At 35.9% G+C, this 24,732-nt stretch overlaps 1 protein-coding gene across 2 annotated transcripts in view; it reads right to left on the bottom strand.

Annotated features, from left to right (window-relative positions):
• The window catches only part of MLLT10 (myeloid/lymphoid or mixed-lineage leukemia (trithorax homolog, Drosophila); translocated to, 10), a 132,114-nt gene that overhangs the window by 88,203 nt on the left and 19,179 nt on the right, over positions 1–24,732 (bottom strand). For both annotated transcript variants that reach the window (XM_009887132.1, XM_009887133.1), the window contains exons 3-7: positions 24,304–24,358; positions 10,461–10,570; positions 4,849–4,952; positions 2,252–2,345; positions 152–247 (exon numbers count right to left, since the gene is read on the bottom strand). In XM_009887132.1, the coding sequence (XP_009885434.1) occupies positions 152–247; positions 2,252–2,345; positions 4,849–4,952; positions 10,461–10,570; positions 24,304–24,358 (459 nt within the window). The remainder of the gene's footprint in view (positions 1–151; positions 248–2,251; positions 2,346–4,848; positions 4,953–10,460; positions 10,571–24,303; positions 24,359–24,732) is intronic.

Here is a 24,732-nt window from a genome sequence, read left to right as displayed (position 1 = left end):
CCTAGTACCTCCAGTTTATCATCTGTGTTATTTATTATTCAGTGTTCAGGAACAAGATTTCCTTCACGCTTTTCAGCAAAAAATAAATTTATCAGAAAGTACTACTATTAAGCAGATGTGCCACATAATTAGCAACGACAAATCCACTTACTTTTTTCTCCTTCTCATGATGTTTATCCTGAGAGTGAGAGGAAGAATCACTTAAACTTTGATCATATGACCTATTAGATCCCCGTTTGCTCTTTTTCTAAAAAGAGAAAATATATTTATGGATAGAGGAAAGGAACCATTTGAATAAATAAAAAGTATAAAGCATTTCAACTGATAAGATGCCCTACTGCTTGAAGAAAAAAAACCCTTCAGTTACTGAAAAACTGTCAAATTACTAACACTAAGAAAATTAACAAGACTACCTAACGCATACCAAGAAAAAAAGCCTATCTGTATATTGACTTTTACACAAATTTGCAAGATATGCTTTCCAAAAAGAAATGAGATATGCCACTTTTTAAGATTAAAAGATGCTAGACACATTTTTGAGTTTTCATAACATAAAATAGAAAAGATACTGCTCAAATGAGTATCACATGAAGCCACAGCACTAGCACTGGCCCATGCTTGAAATGCATTGTGAGGTAGCTGGATTACAGCATCATGATTTATTATTCACATGACCTGTCTGCAACATTTTCATGAAAATGGTTTAAAAAATAGGACACAGAATGCTATGGTCGTGTATGCATTTACAAGTGGCAGACATAATTGCCTGTATTTCTGTAATGTTTGAGAGCCTAGTCTGGGACTGCAAATACTTTATACTAGGCCAGTATTCAAAATGCTTGTTATTTTATCATAACTGAAGCAGCTTTATAAAGACACTTCAAGTCAGTGGTTCGCCAACCAAAGTTTTCAGTGGTATAGTAGATAGACCCCACCCACCATCTTCAGTAGCAATTACTAAACACCTGTATTTACCAGGCATCAACAATCACAATAATCCTAGAGAAACACTAAAACACTTCTGCGATCTTGCCAGTCTTTACTGTTCTTACCACTATAGTTTTGTACTGGGAAAGCTAACTAATTACATGTCAAGTATGGAGTTATGTCTTTAGCATTAAACTTGGTTTTTAAATAAACATACATGTTCTCAATCATAGCTGTACTGCAACATACAAATCAAATGCATAATAGTGTAAGAGCTTGCCTTCACTGCTAAGTAATAGCTAAGTTATATACTTAGCTCAAGATAGTAATAAAAAAAAATAATCTTAGTTTAGTAAGGGCCTAGAAGCCCTGACTTATCTTCATTACGAAGCAAACTCATCAATATTCACAAGAACACAGAGCTAACCTCACCAAGCTTATCTTCTAAAAAGCTAAAATGGTTGATTCACCCTGTGTTTTTACCTCATTGCAACCTATGCAAAAGTCATCCAAGTTTTCACCTTTTTTAGCAGTGAAAACAAGTAATCAGCAAGTTTTAACTATACTTAACAGCAGTATCTGGACTTAAGTTCACGTATTTTAATTTTCATAATTCAATATTCATAAATAACATTTTTTTAAACATCAGTAAGTCCTTCAAGTCCACACACACACACATACACAGAAACAGGTATCTGAAACTGTCAAACTGGTTCTAAGAAGTGACAGAAAAAACTCCAGAGGTCTGATCCAAAACATACTGAAATAACTGAGAAATTTCTAAGTATTTTGTTTGCTTGTTTGTTTCTTAAAAAGCAAACTTCAAGTCACTTCCTTGAGGTTGTGCTTCAGAGAACTTATAGGCAGGGAATATCCACTGGCTACATGGTGAGAGATAGAACAAAAGGAAAAAAACACTAAAAAAAAAAAAAGAGTAACAGAAGTAGAAAGAAATGGAGGGCTTATTTCAACTCTAATATACAGGATAACAAATAATATTTTCTAGATTATTCCAAAATGGACTAAATTCCTAGAAGACAACTAATTTTGCAACAAATTGCAAAAGAAAACAGTACAGGAACCTAATGAAAAAGCCACTACATGTGCATGCTGTTTCTGGCAGAGGGGAAAAAACCACACATCTGGAAAGTAACCACTTATAAAAACATTTTCAGCTAGTATTTCTGTAACTGTGATTAAAACATTGTTTTAATGACAGAGAATATACTTTCTGAGCTACAAGAAAATAATACTTCTAGCGTTAATTGCAATTCAGAGTGAAAAAATAAGTGACATGTATTTATAGAATGTAAGAAATACATACCAGTTTACTAAAATGGTATTTACAGTAGCCACAGTATTGGACGTTATCTGCACCATTGCCTTCTTCTTCACAAAGAAGTCCTGCAAACTGTGCACTAAAAAGAAACCAAACAACATTCAAGAAAAGCAATTTTACATCAACTTGTACCGCAGTATCACAGCTGATAATGTATGGATACTTATATCTGCATTTAATAGAAGAGATTGCCACACAAGTTACTTCTAAAGGCATGCAAGCACATAACTGACCTCTGTAGCCCAGTGAAAAACATGTATGATTTATAGTTTGGCCCGATGCCTTTGTCATAGTCTTTAAGCCACTCACACAAGCTTATAGCTTGAAAATCTACATTTATTATGCATCTACTCCCACAAATAAACAAACTAAGCAATTTACAATGATTCTTAGCTCAAATTCAAGCCAAAAATTATCTACAGTAAGAACAGTTTTTAACAAAACCATACTGTAGATACAAAGAAGAAATTTTTCTAAAGTTGCATACATCCTTCTCTGCTTTGCCAGGAAAATTACTTTTTTTTTTTTTTTTAATAGAACTTCAATGACATAATAAATCAAACCATATTTATTGGTTTAAAAGACTGTGGCAGGTTAATTTCTTTTAAAAAGAATAAGACTTACAATTTTCCTTGCCTGGGCTAATTATTACGTTATTCTACTACATTTTTTTCAAATCAAATTTGCTTTTCCCCATTTGTAATGTTGATTTATTTTCTTTATCAAAACCAACTTAGACATTGAAAAAACAAATATTCAGTTTCATTTTCCATATCATTTTCATTAGCATAATAATGCAATGTTACAGTCAAAATGATGCACGGGAGTATTTAAATGAAAGAACAACATATAAGGCATCTTATTTTCATTGCTTTTTAATATCACTTTCCCCTCATTTATACATTATGTTCTTGGGCAATCCAGAAATACTGCTTCCTAAATACATGCACACCTACAGCAGATGCCAACTACAGAAAACATTTAACAGGATCTCTTTAAGCAAAGATCCATCGTTCTAAACTTGCCATACAAAAACAGATGGCCTCTAGCTCATTCTTCCTTAACATTAGTTTTGTTAACCCAATACTGATACATCTCATCCTGGATCTCTGCCTTCTGTAGTTTTCACATTTTCCTTCCTTTTTTTAAATATTGCAGAAGCCTCTCAATATCCTCAGTCACAGTATTCTCCGACTAGGTATCATTTTATAGTACATACCTGGGTTTTTTTAGAATCAAAAAAATTTCTAAAAATTAGGAAGACAAATATTTTAATTTTGGACCTAATTCTCACGTTCTTTATGGCATTCACTGAAAACAGGGTTTTGGAAGAAAGAAAAAAAGATTAAAAGTACTCTTGTAGCATCCAAGTATTTGAAAGAAGAGACCTGTTCATGCAAACACTTGGATGTATACATTTTTTCACATCTGTAAGTAACTTCTTTACATGGTATGTATGCTTTGAGGAACACAATCCATTTTCACCATAAAAATAAACAACATCGATCACATCCAATGAAAAATTAGATGCTTACAAGAGTAAAACCTGCTAGACAGTCAAGTAAGTAGAAGAAAAAAAGAGTTGCCAAGAAATCAGCGTTTAAACTACAGAATTATACCCTTTAAGATCTGCACAAGACATTCAAAGTATCACTTGATTACACTGAAGAAAATAAATTTAATTAATTTAAGTACGTGTGCAAACACCTGATTGTGCTGGTCACAAAGAAGCATACTGGGGCACTCATAAAACAGACAGGTAAATACACAGATTACGTAGCTTGAGAGTGTGTAAATTGGCTATCTATCTATTGCAAATTAGCTTCAGCTGAATTTGAAAAAAAAACCAAATAATGCCTGTAAGTTTTGGGGTGGAACTCCTTTTGCCTGTTGACATGTGATTTGATCTAATTATCCAGTCTCTTTTAGAAGTCCATAAAGTGAGACAAGCACCTCCTGAATGCAAGCAAACCTAAACATCTTAAAAGTGGAATGAATCAGATGGTGGACACAGCTGTTTTTCTCCAACAGCTATACGTGAAACCTAAATGAATAGTTCAGGATAGATGGGTACCATTTAGATAAAACCAGTGAGGTGAATTACCCGCAAATGTTTGGAAATCTGCACCAGAAGGGGTGAGTCTAGTGCATTTTTATGTACAGCTCAATAATTTTTCCCACTGATTTACCACAAGTAAACATCAAATCAGTTAGCAGGTAACCAAACAATGTCTTCATATTGCCGTATCCTATAAGATATTACTTAAGGAAAAAAACGTTAAGACCAAAACAAACAAAAAAAAAAACCCACCACAAAACACACTAAACCTTATTCAAAGGAGCACACAGCATTTAATACAACCCAAGGGAGTATTATCAGACAGCTTTTGCATCTCACAGCAACGTCTATGCTGCCACTGCCATATTGTTAGTAAACTCTATTATAATAAACTTAGATATTTCTACGCAAACCACTTTACTTCTTTACTCAAAAACATACTAAATAAAGAGTTTATTTATTACATTGTATGCATTCATTCTTTCTGGAACATCAGATATATTAAATAATAAAATATACTCACCATGTTACATGAAAAGCTTGTCGACATCCATGTTTATTACATGTCATACAAGCACCAGTGGCTGCTTTACTTTCTCTGCCTTGTTCATCACAAATATAGCATGTCTATCAAAGAGAAAATACTTAACATGATAAGAAGCATACAAATAAATTCTGTTACTCACAGAAGATTACAGAGTGAGATCTACTGGATTTTGCATCTAAGCTTTTACATGAACTTCTTTATAAAAAGTCTAATTATGTTTGCTTGCAAAAGGAGATCACCTGGTAGACACTTGGGATCTGTGTAACACTTCACCAACACTAAAGCAGTAGAAATACTAATTTACTTAAATTCTTTATCACTACTCAACTAGCCAAACGGTTAAACAGCTAAAGGTTAATACCACTAGGCTTCAAGATTTTCCTTGCTTTCAAGTTTATGTTTATGTCCTTTTAGGTTGCAATCATTTTCACATTTATTAATGAAAGTATTCTCCAGCATTGGGACAGTAAAGTGTCTGTTTCCAAATGAGAGAGAACCTTATTGAGGTTAACAAACATCAACAATACACTGCTACCTCTGTACAAATACCATTACAAGATCTTAGATGAGAAAAGAGAAACTTTTTTTTTCCCCAAAAAAAAATTGTCTACATTTAAACTGTAACTGATTTACTGCAATTGTATCACAACCTCCCTTCAGTGAGGCACAGAGTAAGTAGAATAATAAATAAAAAAACCATCAACCATGGGTAGTGGAAAATACAGTTTAAGAAAAATGGACCGAGATACCACTGAAACAAAAAATAAAAAGGATACAATGCAAAACCAGTATTACTTAGAAAGACATGAAAATGAGTGACATTCTGAGATCAGAACCAGCCTTTTACAGAGGTATTTAGAACAACATTTAACATGAGACAGCAGCTAACTAAAGCATTTTTGTTAACATGCAAGACTCCAGTGTAGGTGAGTCGTTCCTGTATGGTTTTCCACAAGACTTTTAAAAAGCATTAAACCCAATAGCTAATATATCCTAAAATCATACCCTATATCCTAACATTTGAAGGATTAGAAAGGGGATAATCCTACTTAATTCTCTGCCTTGCCCCCTTTGTACATCAAGGTAGTGCATACAGATATCAGTTGTTTGACAGGGTCTGAGACTGGCTGCTTTTTAGCTTTCCATACCATGATCTGACATATTTACATTTCAGGAACAAACAAGGGCATGATCTATCAACCTCATCTGAGTAACTATATTAAATGTAAGTAACTTCAAAAGTAAGGTACCTCTATAAATAGAGAGTTCAACAGACCCCATAAAACTCACGCTCCAATTACTGTTCTGTTTTTTTTCAGAGTTTTGCCTTAGGATCCGTAATTTTTCTCCTCACTAAAGCTCAGAAAGAAAAGTGACATAAGCATTCCATTTAGTAAGGAGGTAGGCCTTGGTTTTCAACACTACATACTACATTTAGGGTCGGGGTTTCAGGACCCCTTAAACCACTTTACAGTAAAATGACTAAAAAATGGTAACAAATGACCAGCTACATTATTAAGTTTAAACACAACATGGTGGACTGCCATGGTGGACAAGCTCAGTGAACTTCTATCCTTCCTGCAATAGTCATGAGAAATGTAAAACCCGTTTCCTAATCTTCCATCCAAAATGGGGCCAAAGGTTCATCTTCCTGTTCCAACACAGAGGGTAAGTTCTCTCTAAAGCTGAGCATCTCATACTTCTACCTTCTCTTAGACACACAGACAATTCCAGAAGCCCGAGAACCTTTATCTTTCTTTCACAAAGCAGAAAACCGAAGACTTTCATGCATTTGCAAATCCTTGCAATTGCTACACCTCCTCCGACAACCCTGGCACAAGGAGTGTAAAACACTCTGTCTCACCACCTACAGCAGCGCTGATCTTCCGAGCTCTTAAGGGAAGAGAGTACCTGGATTTCTCCCAAAGTCATTGGGAAAAAAGCACATTACACAAAGCTTTTGACTCTGCAAGGAAATTTTACTCAACACACACAAATATCTTAGTTTCTTTAATAGCAAAATATACGTTTTGCAAAGCTGCCTTTATGTTTCTGTCAATATTTTTCCTTCAAAGATTCAAAACGTAAACCTTCTTTGCAAAAGCGAAGACAGAAGGGAAGATGAGGCAAGAAAAACATTATAAAACTAAAGGTAATTTCAGAAATAGTTTACTCCTAACAGCTACCCAACATTCCCTGCTTACAGAAAGAAACCTAAGAGTTGTACAGAAATTTCTCATTGTTGCAGCAAGTACTGCAATAAAAGTCTAACAGCTGCCTTTACTACTAGGCAGATCAAGAAACGCCAAATACACTTATTTTTTAATCACCTCAAAAGACATTCCTAACAGCACTAACTATATTCAATTACCACATACTTTCAAATGAACCTGAAAGAGAAATAAAACTCACATAAAATAAACAGATATTATCTCTCCCTAACTATCCAAGGAATAACAAACATCTGCTAAATAGGAGACCAACTACTAGTCCATTTCTTTGTGGAAGTAACTGTGCAAGAAGAGCTTTCCTGTTAGTTAACCCACTATTCAAGTCATTCAGAGGATTCATGCCACAAAGTGATGGCTTTTATCCCAGAAGCAGGTAAACTTCAGGGAAACAGCAGCCAAATGTCTTTACATTGACAAGTCTCATGCTTTGGTGTCTTCTGTGTTTCTTCTTGCATTTAAGATTACTGTACTTTGTAATATTGCATATTTCGCAGTGTTCAATAACAAAAAAACAAGTGCATAGAAAAAAATGTGTAAAATATTTTACCCCAATTCCATATGCCAGCATTCCATTTGTCTGTCTTTTAAAGACTACAGTATAAATTCTCCCTTATGGTAATTTTCATTGGCCAATATTTTAGCCCAATTCCATATGCCAGCATTCTATATATGTCCAGCCACACACGCAGATTTAGGACTTCACAGGAAATAAAAATCTTTCTTAAAATCATCCTATTCCAACCTGAATTGACAGACAGAATGAAATTAGCAACAAGCCTCTCTAAAAAGAGAAACAACTGTAGTCATTTTTTTCCTAATGACATGTTTACATTTGCTCACAATGTGCAACAAATGTTTTAAGAACTGTTTGCCATATCTACTTCCCAAAAAAACCAACTTTTCTTTCCCATTTCCTCCCAAATTGATAAAGTCAGAGTTAAATGCTTTACTGCTTTTCTGATCTAAAAAAATGTATCACTTAAAAATAAACCCATTTTATATTGAATAGCAAGAGGGGTGGGGGTGAAATTATTGCAGGCTACCTGAAAAAGGAATTAGTAGTTGCATTGATTTGGGGGGATTGCTCAAAACTAGCCTGCTCAGGAACTGGTGACAGTTTAGCCACAGCAGTACCAAACTCAGCACTGGCTACAGATTTGTCAAAAAAAGTTGGGAGAGTCCTCTGTCAGTGATTGCCTCTTAAATTCCACGCTGTTACAATTAGCCTGATGTTGGCAGTGAAGTTAGATTAGTTTCAGGAGGTCTGCCGCAGCAACGGCACTATGGGCATTTCTCTGATTCCCCTGAAATCCACAACCACTATCTCCCTGAACCAAATAGACCACATAAAGACAGCAAAGCAAGTTCTGTAAAGAAAGAGAACAAAAAAAAAAATAATTTGCAGACTAGGGGCGTGACCCTAAACCCTGAAATATCTGATACAGATCTCATTATATTTTACAATATACTGTAGTGGCCTGTATGAAAGTAGTTTTAGGCTGACTGTTAACACAGAAAATAGGCCCAAACCACAACACCCACCAAAAACGCAGAAAACTAAAAGCTAGGCGACATCAGGAACTCTCTACATGATCTGTATGGCACCAGTAATTATCTAGCAAGGAAAAAAAAAAAAAATCATTGTAACTACAGACCAACAAAATTCAAACTGGTTTTCACTGCTAAAATTCCAACTATACATCACATATTTGGAAGAAAAATAGTTCAGGAAAGAAGCTATTTCAGTTGTAACAAAAAGGAATTAGAGACTAAAGATAGGGCCTAATGATGGACTTTGTGAACAAGTAATATAAAATGATGCAGGGCACATTTTTTGAAGTTACGAGGATTTACTCATCCAACATCAATAACCATCAATGGAAATGGTGCAAGATAAAACAAAATCCAAAGTGTTCCACAAATTTTTGAAGTACATTAGGGAAGAACCACTACCAACATAAAAACCATTATGACTGCTACTCAAGGAAAAATGAGAAAACAGATGTGCTGTTGGCCCAGAGTTGAGGAGAGAGAAAAAATAAACTCATCTGCTACAGCAAATCTGTACTGCTTTGTGTCCAAGCACAAAAATTTTATTAGTTCTGCACTTAATCTCACTGTTGCATGTTCTTGCCAATGCAGAAGTAAGCCAATACAGATGTTCAGGTAGTATGTAATGAGAAAACACGAGAAGAGCCTAGAGTCTGACTCCCAGCCTTTTGGATACACTGGTAAATAAGATGGACAAGACACACTGACAGCAATCATGAGAATCTGAAACAGGCAAGGAAAAGACCAAAGTATGAAAAAAAAGAAAAAAGGATAGGGAAATGGGGAGGGTGGATGGCGCATAAATCAGAGATGTAAACTGCAGGTGAAAAAAAAAAAAAAACCACCACCAAAAACGAGAGGTCACAGAGACAACATGAACAAGACTGGTTTCCCTGTAGGAAGAACACAAGAGGTGATGCGTGCCTTTTTTTTTTTTTTTTCTTTCTTTCTTTTATAACACAGTCTACTCCTCTTTTACTCCAGTGTCCACAAAACGCCATAAAATAAAGAAAAAAACTAGAGGTAAAAAGACACAAGAAGAATATGCAATAAAACTGGTCAGAAATTTAGACCATTTGCTCTCTACAGAAGGAAAAATACACAGGAGGATGTAGTTAAGTCTAGTGAGGAAGAGGTAGCACAAGTGAAACATGCAGAAAAATGTAACTATCAATATAGAACATTAATAAGTTGCTACATTGCTTCGCTTTTTGGGGGCTTTTTTAATAAAGTCTCACCACACTTTATAAAACATTCCATGTCGCTGACACTTATTTAGAAGCAGTTCTTCTATAAGCAAATAATCCCACTGAAGTGAATACTGTTTACAAAAGCAAAAGTCTGCAAGCTTTTGCCTTAATATATTAGCATAGCTTTTCTTCCTAAAAGAAATGTTTATGAACAAGTTATGTTCATATCAATACTTAAAACAGTAGGACTTAGTGGTAATTAATAATAACATTTCAAATAAGCTGTAATAATATTTTAACCTATGGGAAATATTTCACATTCCTTTCAAAATAAACTGTTATTCAAAGATCATGATATTTTTAATTAAAAAAAACAGTCCACAATCTGTACAAGAATAATGAGACATGGCAGATAACCTTACAGCTTAATTTAATAATATAGCTTTCTTAATTCTTGAATTTATCATAAAGTCATAGCAGAAAACATACAGCATTACTGCACACACTTACAAATTTTATATAAAGTGCTTTCTAAGAAGTGTAGTTTTAGATTAGTAAAGCTCACAAGTTTTAACATAAATACATTAGATATAGATAAAAAGACATATAATTATACCTTATTATAACGATCATGAGGAACAGACTGCAACACGATAGGTTCCATTGTAGCAACATTTGCAAACTGCACCTCGGGAATGTACAGAGCACAAACCACATGAGCCCAACCTACAAAAAGTTATAATTGTATTTAATTTTAATATTTTCTAGAAGCTCAAAGGACATTTCAATTATAGTACAAAGAACCTTTTACAACACTTTGATCCATGGAATATTTTAACTGCTTAGAATATTACAGACATAAGTTACTTAAGTCATGTTTACATTTCGTTTTATATTATCCAAAGTTTAGATGAGCTGTAATACATTTTTAAGTTTATTCAGTGGAGAATTTATACAAATAATACTCTGTGAAATCCAAACGCTAATGATTTATACAAATGTAGTTGTGACACACAAACGGAAAAATGGGTTATTTCTTTAAATTTCTTGGATTAACATAGTTACCACGTAAAAGCTGTGCAAATTCTGGCAAAAGGGAAGTATCATCTGAACAAACTAGCATTCATGCAAGCATTACCATCATGTAAGACTTCTGTGTATACTTTTTATTTAAGCAAAGTAATTTGACTAGACTCCCTTTCTCTTTCTACAGAAAGAAGTCCCAACACATACAGAAAGAAATCCCAACACACACACCCCCCACATCAAATCTCTTCTTTTACTTCTTTAAAGGTGTGGGCCAACTTATTTTTTCATAGGAATACCAATTCCTATATCCAGTCCTGTTCTAACTCATTAACTTGGAGTCATCGATAAACGCTTAGTTACTTACCATATTGTGCTTTAACAACATTTCAAGAAGTAAAGACTCCTAATTGACATTTCGTTGGATGGGGGCAGGGCAAAATACCAATTCAGAAATAAACCTACTGATTTTAGGCCTTATTTCAATACTAAGATCCTGAGAGTTGTTGGTTTGTTTCAGTGGATGACAGTTTGCCATAACTGTAAATTTAGCAGAAGCTGCTACATAGCTAACCCCACAGATTAATATACTGACTAATAATAGGATTACAAGAGTAATATCGCATAGTACAGAGCTACCTCATCTGAAAGTGAATTTGGTGTGGCTAATCATTTAGCATGAATTCTGCTCTTCCCCAAAAGGAAAACTGTAGTCTTCTATAACAAGACCTTTAGTACACCTTAAGAATAATTGTGCTTTCCTCCTACCCAGGCTTACTAGTATGCAACTATTAAGGACATAAAATGACAGACTTACATAATCAGATAATCTAGCAGATTATTACATTAGGTAAACAAAGTAAATTATCATTGTGCAAATGCATCCTATAATGAAAAAAAAAACCAACAACAACACACACACACTCAACCCACCATACTGCCTCACTGCAGATGTTTTCAAGGTTTGTTTCCATCTTGGATTTTCTTTTTTTAACTACTCTACTGAATCTAAAGGTTCTTAATTTCTTCACCTAACCGTACTTTGACTCTTAAACTGAGCTAAATGTAAAGTTGTATTTACTTACAGCAGTATTGTTGGGACTCTGGAATGGTATTTAGTCTCTGGAACTGCATATGTGCTTTATTAGCACAAATCTTTCCTAGTTGCTTCCAACCCATTTGGGTCTCACCTCCCCATTTACTACATTGGTAGTTTATAATTTGTATAGAAAATGAAAAGCACACACAGAACTGTTATAGTCAACATTCAGTCAACATAACATGTATCATTCTGGTATTTCACCTGCAACTAAATACAGTATCTCTGCTGTCTCATCATTTTATTCACAAATAGTTTGTAGCATTATTCCCCACAGAAAAAGCATGAGACTAATAAAAGAGTAAGGAAAGGAAGTATAAACTGCCAACCTGAGCTGCTTTTAAAAACAGAACATTTTAAAATTATCATTAACAAACAGACTGAAAAAAACTATAAAAACCAGTCTTTTTTTGTTCTCTCCTCTACTTGAAATACCTTCAGGGAATAAGTATTTATAAGGACTTTTCTAAAACTTGCAAACTGCCCTAAGCCAGAGTCACCTTACTAAAGATAGATAAATAAATGTTAAAATGGTGTTAATGATTAATATTTATCTTTAAAACTCCTTTCAAAAAATTAACTTAAATAGAAACACCAAACACCACAATAACGCCATTAAACCAGCAGAAAAGTGACACCGAAATTTTGAAAACAATCTTCTTCAGTTAGTTACACATAAACAGATGGCAAAAGCTTTAACTTCAGACGTAATTAAGCCTGTACTCCAGTTACACTTACTTATAATGAAAAATTATTCTGTAAACATACAAAATATATCAGAGACATTAAAAAAAAATCACTTACTAAGCCAACTGAAATCTAGGTAAGTAAAGAATTCTCACTACAAGAAAACAGTTTCAGAAGTAACTTTAACTGAAAACTACTCTATCACCATCAAGAAAAATTAAATAGTATATCCAGAAACCTACAAGCTTAATATATTCTGATTTCCAAAATACAGAGCACACATCCAGCATAGCCATGGGCAATAGCACACTTTCATCTTTCATGAAACCAAAAAAGGTATCTATATAATGAAACAAATGAAGTACCACAGCACTAATACACTTTTTGAACAAGGGATCAATAAGCACCCAGAGAACTGAGGACAAGGGACCTTTTCCATTGGTTTCCATCTGGCATCCTTAGATCCCAGATAATCTGACCTTGCCAAAAAATCACAAGCTGTCCAATAAAAATTTAACCATAGGGGAAGCTGCAGCACCCTTATGTTACCAGCCACAAATGACTACATCATAAAAGAAGCCTAACTCCAGCACCAGATCCCACTAGGACTCAGAGCCCCCGTACACAACTGCTTAAATTTTCTTTTGTCCAAAGTTTCAGTAGTGAAGAACATCATCCAGCTCACCTGGAAGAACCAAAAGAGGCAGAGGTTCAGCATCTCTCCCTGAAGAAAGAATAAGGGAGAAGTTTTTCCGTAACAAGTGTGGTTAAGGACTGGTTGCCTAAAGTTGCTGTGGAATCTCCATCTTTGGAGAACTCAAGGAGGTCTGTAGACTCCTCCACAAAACTTGCCAACTTAAGAGAGATCAAGAAGATTCAGTTTCACCATATAAGGACCAGATAGTAGTGGAAGAAAACAGAAAAGGAAGCAAATAAACATAGTCTTTTTCCTAAGCATCAGAAGACTAGTCACTGTAGCTTCAAAGAGTAAGCATGGAAGTAAGGACACCTACATCCAAACAATAAGTGTGATAGCTCTCCTCTGTCTCATTGATGGAAGAACAAGCTACTAGCATACAAGCAGACTTTACTTTTAATGTTTTCTGCAACTGAGAGGGCTCTTGACTGTTTAACACAGTGAGGAAATGCCTCTCCCATCCTTCACTGCCACCTCCTCCTCTTTTAGATAACTACTCTCAGGCAGAGCCCAGCACTCAGAATCCCAACAAAATAAAGCACCTATTCACCAGGTTCAGGGCTGAGTGCTTTTGTCTACTGTTTCTGACTGGATGACAACTGCCTAGTTTGTATGTAGGTAGAATAAAACATCCTAAAGAGACACCCATCAAAACTGTACACATAAAGGCTTGCTTCTCTTACCAGCTACAAGGATTTATGATATTTAAGACTACATTAAAATACGTATTTTCAATTAAATCCACCTAAGCTATAATAATTACACTGTAAACTTCCTATTCAAATCACTTGCTACATTATTCTCGGGCAACTATCAACTTTACCAGCAACTATACATCTTTTTCTCCTCCCCACCTACCCCAAACACCATCAAATCCAGTCCTTTTGAGCTTTCCCAACGTTTAAGTGTGAAAAATACTGTTGTATACCCACATTTCAGAGTTTAAAAAAAAATCTACAGTAGCACTGTTCTATACATTCAATAACATTTACAACATTCTCACTAGTTTCTGTTGGAACTGAAATTATTTTAACACCTTTCCTCTTCACCCAAAACACCACAGAGAAGTAACAACAGCACACTCTGACTTTCCTTAATTGTTCTCCAAACTTATCCAGGAACTCATACCATTTTTCGGATCACTTTTGTTCCAAATGAGTTTTAAAACCATCTGTATAGATGACATCCTTTACTATTTAAATCAATGATAAGCTTCCATTCACTTTGGTTGTGTATGGTTTGCATCCAAATAACTGGCCACAGAGTCATTACTCACCTCTTTTAAATTTACTTTAAAAGTTCACAGTAATTGCCAACAAACTCTTACTATTGCCACTGAATTCCTTATACTCAATTTACTTTTGCTTTCATATCCTTTTCAGGACAACTTCAACCAGAAGCGGGGCAGTAGAGGTCACAAATGTTTTTGTAAATGCAGGTGCTGGCATCTTGCAAAATGTTCTTAAAATTTTCCTTATCCTCAGGATTTTTTTTTTTTTTTTCCTCCTTTCTTCTTATTTGACTTACTATTTCCCAGTCTTTGAGATTCACTGCCTCTTTTGCTTTAAATGATCCAATAGTGTACAACAATCAATGCCTCCATCCAGAAATTGTAAAATGTCATCAGTTTTTAGTTATTACTTATTAGGAACAACTTATTGGTGACAGCCAAGCTAAAATTAAAAATATTTACTTCAAGTGTGTTTCCAAGTCCAATACCTTTGGGAAATGCTGCTTACCTAAAAAAAAAAACAACCAAAAACAAAAACAAAAACAAAACCCACACTGTGCTTTCTAAGATAACATCACACAAGTATAACTAAGACACTTTCCCTTGAAGAGATGTGAGGAAACAACTTCAACCAACATTAAAACAACATCAAAACCACATATAAACCAACTCCAAGATCTACTTTGATAACAATCATAATGAAAACAGTTTTCTTCAACATCAGAAATTGGAAATTCATGCTGAAAAGCCTTTTAAAATAAGTCTTACAAAACCTTCGGCTTTTCACTTGAGTCGTTTCTTTATTTTGACTTATCCCTCAGAAAGACACACTACTGAGTTTTACCAATTTTTATGTCTTGTTCTGGCATGCAAAATGTTAATTATCAGCACAGAATCTATCCAAATTTTACCAATCTTTTGCTGAGATTTTTATTTCAGGTGCCTAACTAATTTTTAACTCTGAAAACCTAGCAGTACGTATTCAGCACGTAATATTTGAATATACATTATTCATTAACATTCAGAGTAACAAATCTCAGGCTCCAGAAAGAAACAGTTGATCTGTTATTCAAATGCAACAAAGAACAATTTCAACAGCAGCAAACAAAAGACTGTTGCCAACAAAGAGCTCTATAACTAGACGCAAACTGTAACAAAGTAATCTAAAATTAACAAAGAAAACCCAGGAAGATAAATAATATACAGTACATAATCCATCTAAATTTTTGCCTTTACAACTATTGTTTAAGTGTTCAAAACTTAACTCACAAGCACTTTCACCATAAATAAATTCATAGAACTTTTAAATCACCTTCCAGTGCAGGTTTTGAAGCCTGTCTTTTATAATTTTTTACTTGATAATAAAATAACAGCAAGAGACTTATAATCCATCCTACCATCCAAATCAAGAGAAGCTCACCTATACCTTGTGAACTAACAGACACAGAGTAGACACTACAGCAGGGCTAAGTCCCACAATCAATGTTGAAGCTGTGCTGCAAAGCAGAAACAGACTGTAGAGGCCTGAATCACGAAGTCATACTGAGATCCAGCTGTAGTGCCAGTCTGGTCCCACAAGAGAGCCATGTCCTCACCAACTCCTAACTGCGCAACAATTTCAGAGTAAAATTTGTTTATGAGTTCAGTTTAAGTTCCTGAAGAGCCTATTATATCTCACTAAGGAAATTTTACTTTATTCATAACTACAGCCCACTCCTAAACCAAGTGAATGTATTCTTCTAGCATGGAAAAACCTTTCTGAGTTGAAACGTTTGCTTCTAATTAGGGTTACTCCAGGTTGTAATTTAAAGATACACCTCAATCTATTTCAACTGTGGGCTTTCACTAAAGGCAAGGCCTCACCTCACTCTTCACTTTCAACTGTTCATCCCTGCCCTCTCTCTGTAGTAGAATCTTGCCATGTAGCAGGGCAGATAAAATTTTATTCACCTTATTACTAAACTTACCAGAAAACAAAAGTTTGCCCTCCGATAAGATCAGTAAATAAGTCGATGCAATCCATAGTGAGGTCACATGCCGGCCGTACACAAAACCAGCAGTGAAGAAACACCCAGTCATGGGTAAACCACAGCCAGCTCCTTTCAGCAGAGGTCAAGATAGCCTCCTAGACTGCCGTCCCAGATTACGTGAAATTGCACCCTTAGTTTCCACAACTATCAGATCTGCTGACTGACCCCAAGACTCAGCTCTATCCCACTCTGCAAGATGAATCCAGCAAAGATGCACTTAAGACCGTTACTGTTACTATTTGCCAGAGGGCAAGATTAAGCACTATCTTAGATCTTTAGCTAAGTGTCTCTTCGTTAAGGCATTCCATACACTTTTGTTTTGACCCTGATCTTTATTTCCTGTAAAGACAATAAAACTGGCGGAAAAGAAATATGTCAGCTTAAGTCACTGTCTTTTCCTTACCTTATTAAGTATAGTTTTATTAGAGTTTGCTATAGTTAATAGAGTATTATTCCCTATATTGTTTGATCCACTCTTTTCAAAGCCGGGTAAAAAGAAGGTGCTCACACTAACTGCTAAAGATCTCACGACTGGTTGGTAGTCAACTTTATCACTGGTACATAGAACACAGGGACAATTATCTATTACAAAACAAAAAAAATATATATATATACATACACACAGCTTGCCTGTGCAGAAAAGGCTTCACTCTACAGAGTCCTACTATAGAATTTCACCAAACTCTCCATTTATCAAAATTTATTCCTAAACTGAAAAAACGGTACCTAAGAAAAAATTAACTTTGGGTCATTATTCAGCAGCACAACAAATAGTTTGGTTTTGAAACAGCCACAGATAACATTCCACTGGTCCACTGAGTAAACTAATAGCTTTAATCATTTATCTGGCATGCTATGGTATTAATGAGTCTCCTCCCCTTCCCTCAAGAAATCCTTTCATACAACGAAAGGAAGAAATGTCATAAATATTTATCTGAGGCTCAAAAAAAAATCTTCCTAGTTATATATAATGATTACTAGCAATATAAATATACAATATAGGCCACATGGTAATATGTATATTTATATTAGTTAAATACTTTCAATTGTTTATCCATTTTTAAAATCTTTACCAGTAAAAAAAAAAAAGAAAAAAAAAAAACACAAAAAACACATACAAACTCCTGCAAATCAGCACAAAAGGACCAGTACATTTGTAGGTAAGCACTTCTTGGAAAATGCATACGCCTAAATGTGTACATGTGACATGATACCATGCACATTCTTAGACATTAAGACCAAGAAAACTCATCAGAATAGTAAACATGATGGTGAGAGCTGCTGACTCTAATAACAACAACAGCAATAGGAAAACCTAGCATACGATGTTTTTATAGACTTCGGAGATCCCAGTGCTAACCCAGGGGATGGGAAGAGGGCCTGGACGATGACATTAAACCACCGCATTGTTAGCTGGCCTTTTCCCAAGCAGCTGCATGAAAGAAGTCTTGGTGAAAAGTCACACAAAGAATGCTGTTACACAGCATTCCTGATCATCATCCAGTGGAATCAGATTTCAAAGTAACAACTTGTACAGCGAAATCAAGCCTTTTAGGCTTACAGAACATTGTGGACAAAGCTTACTGTAAGAAAACTATTAAAATGGGAGATGCACAATATTAGATACAACTGAACAATTTGCTTAAAAAACAGACCGCCTACTCAGTATTATGAGAAGATAAAAGAATTGGGATTCGAAAAACTATAATAAGTTCAAATGGTCATGTTTTTATTTCCTCCTCACTGAGTGTCAAAAACCCAAAGGAAATTACTGCAATAGGTAAGGAAACACTACTGAATTGAAAAGGCCCAAAACCACCAAACAGCCTACAGTTCTCAGGTATCTTCAAACAAATACTCACTTGATGCTTTCCTATTTTGCAAAAAAAATGTGTTTATATTTTGTCCAGCTACTAATCCATAGAGTACAAAGCTAAAGAAAAGTTTAATCTCTTGTTCAATAGCCTTCTTGCACATAAGACAACAAATCAATAAACAAATCATATACATATCAGTCTTTCTTGTTTTAAAAAACTTTTATACTCAGTCGCGTGTTTAAAACCATAGTGGTGCCTCTAAATGAACATGAATATCAAATTTAGCAAGGAATTCTGTCAATAAATACATTAAACGTAAAAAGTTCCATTTTCAACTCAACCCTACTTTTCTACTTTTAGTATCAATCAATAATTAACTAAATAAATAAAACACCAGTAAATAACCTAACAATTTACAGAACTGCAGTCTCTGAACACTGAAAAAGTTCTGATGTTTATGCAAAACCAAATTCTGCGAAGTCCACATATAGGGAAGACTATCTTTTGTTCACAAAACTTAACTACAGCTGTAAGACAGTCACAGATATTAGGCAGCCAAAATATTAAAACGTATTCAAAGCTTCTTCCTAAAATTTCTTACAATCACCCTGATCATAATTATGCAATGTCCCGGTACTCTTAACAAATTAATTAAATCAAATGTGCAGCTACATACAATCAACTCTTAACAATCCTTAGCATGGATAACCCGCTGACAGATAAGTCACCGCACGGATTAGTCCAGGCTACGCTCTGCGAAATGCAGCTGTATTGTTTCCAAGATCTGTGCAAGTGCAGGAGCAGAATGACCATTTTCACAGTGTGAAGAGACTGAAAAAGCATGCACAACCAGACCTTAGCTGCTTCTGCTCAGGGTCGGTTCAGGTATCTGACAACAGCAAGCATAGGAGAGGCACTGAAACAGACTAGTATGCGTTCCAATCAAACCCAGACAGAATTATCTCTCTGGGCTTGCTACAGGTTCTGAGTACAGTGACAGCAGCCACTGTCAACAAGCCAACAACAGGCACCTGTGTACTCTCCAGTGTACCAAAAAGGCTACGAGCAACAAAAAATGGCATTTCCACTTGGTGCTTCACATGAACTCCACTCCTTCAAGATCCAGACACACTAGCAACTCAGTGCAGAACCATCTGCATGAGTTTCCAACACCAACAGGAATGTTTCCACAACACTGTTTAGAAACCACTTGGCTAGTACAGTCACTATTATCTAGGATAACTGAACTTCCCCTATCCCGCTTCACCTCCAATAACCCAAATAGTGAAGAGTTAACTATGGCTGTAAAAACAGTTAATGCCTGTCCTGGTTTGAGGCAAAACAGAATCAATTTTACTTTTCAGCTAAGCCTCTTTTAACTAACTGAACTCTGAAATTAACGGCGTATTTTTAAGCCTGTAGCCCGCTCCCAGAGTGATAAGACCTGATTATTTATAATTTATGCCAAGAATGGTATGCAGAGAGGCTCTTGCTTATACTTACTGCTGTAACACCCAAGGCCAGCTAACTTTGTTAAATGCCCCATTGAAGGGTCAGAAGCAGAAAAGGGTAGAGGGGTCGCACCTGCGGGGAGAAGCTGTCAGGACAGGTGACCGAAAACTGACCAACGGGGTATTCCATCCCTTCTGCCTCATGCTCAGTATAAAAGCTGAGGGTTTAAAGGGTCAGCCCTCCTTCTTCAATGGCCAGCATCCGAGGAGGACTCTGTCTGTTCGTCTGCCTTTGATCCCGGATTTGTGTTCCTGAACCCCGATCTAGAATCCAGTTCCTGTCCGTCACTGAGTCCAGTCTGGGACTTTCTCCATGCCTGCCGGTGACATGATCATCATCCTGGGAACTCAATACAGTTTTGTATATATTACATATTTTTCATTATTTTCTTTTTTATTATTATTTTATTAATATTTTCATTAAAGTAGTTTAATTTCTTTTTCAACCTCGTAAGTCTCTCTCTCTCTCTCCCTCCTCTCATTGGAAAGAGAGGTGGGGGAGAGTATCTGTCTTTCGTTTCAGTGGCCAGTCTGGCCCAAACCACAACCAATGCCTCAAAAATGTAAATTACCCACACCTTCTGTTTTCAGAGCAAATGCAGAAAACAAAGCACTCGATTTTAAGAGCATTCTTCAGGCAAAAGCCTTGCTAAAATCCATACTTTCATTCCAATTTCAGGATCTGTCCTAGTTTTGAGGTGGTGTGAATGTTTAGGCTAGTGAAGATATTCTGCAACTAATGAGAAAAATTTGTACCAAAAAATGGCAACCAATAATTATATTAGTAGCCTATGTTAGGGAACACTAAACCATGCTGTAATCATTTTGCAGTCTAGAGATTCCATGGCATCATGTACAGCAGATTTGTTTCTCTAAAATTTCACATTCAGCTCTTGTAAGGATTAAGTACCATTTGAAAGACATACGGGGAAGAGTAAAGGGGATGGTCAGTTTTCCGTACAAGGAATACCCAATCAGTCTGGGCTCCTTCACCCTGAAAAGGAGACAAAAGAAGAACATGACAGAGGTCTATAAAGCCAGAAGAGGTATTGAAAAGGTGAATAGGATACCTGCTTTTTGTCACTTGCTATCACTTAGCAAGTGCCAAGTAGCATCAAATAAAACCGTGAGGTAACAGGTTCAAAACAAACCAGCGTACGTTGTGACACATTGTAGAGATCACCTGCAAAATGCCTTGCCACAAAACATTAGACACTAAACCGTTATACAGAAGCAGACACATTAATAGCGTGACAGACTCTTCTTCCATTAAAAACAAAAATACCATCTCTGTTCAAGAAGTTCCAAAATGTAACTACTTGTAGGCTGGGAAAGCATTCCAAGAAGGCATACAACAACTTTCCCAAGAATCTAGCTCATACTGATAAAGAGCAGGCCAAATGTTGTTGGGCCTCCATGACATGCTCCTCTCCTCTCACTATCTCAGGCCAGCACTTTCAAGTTCTGTATAAGATCCATAACAGTACTGGTTCAAGAATCCATATTTATAGTATCACTGAAAACTGTAATTCCGTATTTGTCATTCTGCAGAACCCAACAATACCCCTCAGCAATGTACTGACAAGCACAACTAAGGTACGGTAGATGTCTCCAACCAGAAATATAAAAACTAAAAAGAAAATCTAAAGAAGTGCTGATCTCCAGAAAGTCAGACAAGCAGTAACAGGCCAGTAAAATGCAAGGCAGACAGAGGAAGAATGCACACAAAGGAACCTCATGCCACTTGGGGGGCGGAGTATAAAAAAACCCACAACACACCAACAGAACCACACTATACACCACCATCACTATTTTCTAGTCAGTCAATAATATTTAAAAGCAACACCTTTGATTCCCAGACTACTTTGTCATGTCTATCTTATAGTGCCCCAAAGTTCTTAAAGGCAAAATAACACCATTACATAAGAGCTGTAAGGTTAGGGTGCTTTCAGGTACAGCTGTGCAACTGATTTAAGACAGCTAATGTACAGCCCACTGCTAACAGAATGGTCCTGGTCATGTCCCTACATCAGCACCAGCATGGTCAGCTGGATCAGGGAACTGATTTCATTTAGCTGAAAAGGCTATTCACTGATGAAAATAGTTGGTCATGAAAATTGTGGTAGGAACAATACTGTTCATACAGTGTAAGATGTTTGCTATTTAAACTTAAATAATTACACAGTAACTCACTATCAGACAAGAATTCATAATTACAGTTAATACAGCTATGAGAGATAACCAATAGGATGTTCAGACTTTGATGAACTGTCAAAATATGTTCTCGAGACTTTACACAAAGAAAAAGTTTCAAAATTACCATACAGAACAGCAAGGCATTCCCAAACACTAACTATAAGAACAGAAAACACATCAGCTACTTCACACTTCACAAATTTTATGTGTATCTCAAGACGTTTGAGGCTTTCTAATTACTTATTTCCTAAAAAAGCAAGTGTCCAGCTGCCATTTCTGAAGAAGCGAATTCAATGCTGCCACATATCAACCTATCTGAGAAGAATAGTTTTAAGGCTAAAGTACTGGGCTGACACTTAAGATGGTAGTTTCACTGACACACAGACTTGATACGATCTCCCAATACTCACAAATGACACAAAGTTCACTAACATGTCTGAGATAAGCAGACACCAGAATGGTGAATGCTAAAGCAGTACTGACTGTACATTGCAGTCAAAGCGTAGACAAGGGAAAGGGCAGATCAGCCCAAACACAAGCAGGCTCTGTGTTCCTGCAACTCAACTGCAAAAGAAATAGCAAATCTGCATCAACACTAAGCTAAGTTAAGATATAAATCAGTTAGATTATTACACATGCAGCATAAGATCACCAGAATACAATTTACATAGACTGTCCAAATGAAATCCAAACTCCTGATCATACTTTCTCCTCTCACAAGAGAAAGGGCTCAGTATCAGAATGACCGGGCTATTTACAGGTAGCTGATGGACAGGAATTTAGAAGCATCTAGTAAAGAGAGAAGGAATTCCAGAAGTGATTGAAAATGTATTTGAAAATTTTCACTCGTATCACCCAGCTATTAATATAAACATAATCAAGAAAGGATATTCAGCAGAGACTTTCTCTGGCAGTTCTACTCAGCAGGAGCAGAACTGATGTCACAGTTTAGGCTGGGCTGGCCACAAAACAAATGACAGATGCTTTCCATTAGCTCTTCTCTTCCTTCCCAGAAGGGAAGAGACTTCCCAGAAGGAAGAGACTTATGGGTTGAAAAAACAACTAAACCAGCTTTAATGAAATATTAATAATTAAAATGAAAAAATAATAATATTCATAAGAAAATAATAAAATATATACAAAACCCAGGATGAAGATCACATTGCCAGCAGGCACTGGGTAAATCCCAGACTGGACTCAGCAGCAGATGGGAACTAGATTCAGGAACACATGAATTGGGATCAAAGGCAGAAGAACGGACAGAGTCCTCCTCGGATGCCGGCAACTGAAGAGAGCTGACCCTTTGATCCCTCAGCTTTATACTGAGCATGAGGCAGATCGGACGGAATACGTTGGTCAGTTTTGGGTCACCTCTCCTGCCCACTCCTCCTCACAAATGCAATCCATCTAAGGTCTTCTACTTCTGCCCCTCCAAGTTGGTACATAATAAAGTTAGCTGACCTTGGTTGTTAGAGCAATAAGCATAAACAAGAGCCTCTCTGCAGACCATTCCTTGGTATTAACTATAAACATCAGGCATTATCACTGCTAGAAGCAGACACTGTCTGAAAAACACACTGTTAATTTCATAGTACTGTCAGTTAGAAGAGACAACTGAAAAGTAAAATTACTGAAAATAAAACTGGTTTTGTTCTACTTCAAACAATTGGTGATAACCTGAACGATGAAATCAGAAAGATGCAAGGCACAGGTAATCACTACTGCAACTTTTCAGCTCTAACTTCTTTGTTACAGAACCTATTAGTAAATCAGGCATGAAAGAGCTATTCTTTGAAAATGCACTGATGCATTCAGTCTGGGCTACAGACATAAAAATTCCACTTTCCTCCATGAATGGTGCACTTTCAACTGCTTTCTGTAAATGTTCAAACTCCAACTAAATACACATAACATACGATTTTAATGGGTAAAAAGGATAAATTTTAAAATGGTTTACCCTTCATTGTAACTTTTTTTTTCTAAAAATAAAACTAAGAATAATGATTGATATCTTCAAACTATATTCAGCCTAAAGCGGACAAATAAAGCTTACTGTAAAATAGCTCTCTCTTTCCAAACCAGCCAGTATTTTCATTTATGTTTAGGATCCCTATAATATCACAGACTTACTAAGAGAGTTTACAAAAAATAAGAATAAAACTTACCCCCATTATCTGTTCTCTTTAAAGCACCATCCTTATGAGGGCATAATTCACATCTCTAGGAAAAAAAAGCAAAAATAAAATAAAAAAATAGAATGATCATAGGAGCATTGAAAAAGAAACCACACACATCAAAACTGTTAGCTGACATTAAGGAAGCAACCATTCTTTGAAAGCGAATGGGTGTGTTTTCCCTTAACCTTTACTTGACTATTAATGTTAGTTTGTCACAAACAAAGGTTTCTCCTGCGGATCTTGAAATTATGATACACATTAAAGCTACTCGCAGTTCTATCTCCAAGTTTTTATGCCTGGATTCCACACACTAAAATTCCGGAGACAAGCCTCCAAAACCTATAGCACAGGGTAGACTCGCTTGGTAAGAAACTTGGGCACACTCCAAAGATTCCCTACTCTTATTTCCTTCTCCTA

The sequence above is a fragment of the Charadrius vociferus genome, unplaced genomic scaffold (genome assembly GCF_000708025.1).
Source record: "Charadrius vociferus isolate BGI_N301 unplaced genomic scaffold, ASM70802v2 scaffold126, whole genome shotgun sequence".
In the NCBI taxonomy this organism is placed as follows: Eukaryota; Metazoa; Chordata; class Aves; order Charadriiformes; family Charadriidae; genus Charadrius; species Charadrius vociferus.
The sequence above is the reverse complement of the archived record's forward strand: the minus strand, read 5'-3'. Positions and strand labels throughout refer to the sequence as shown.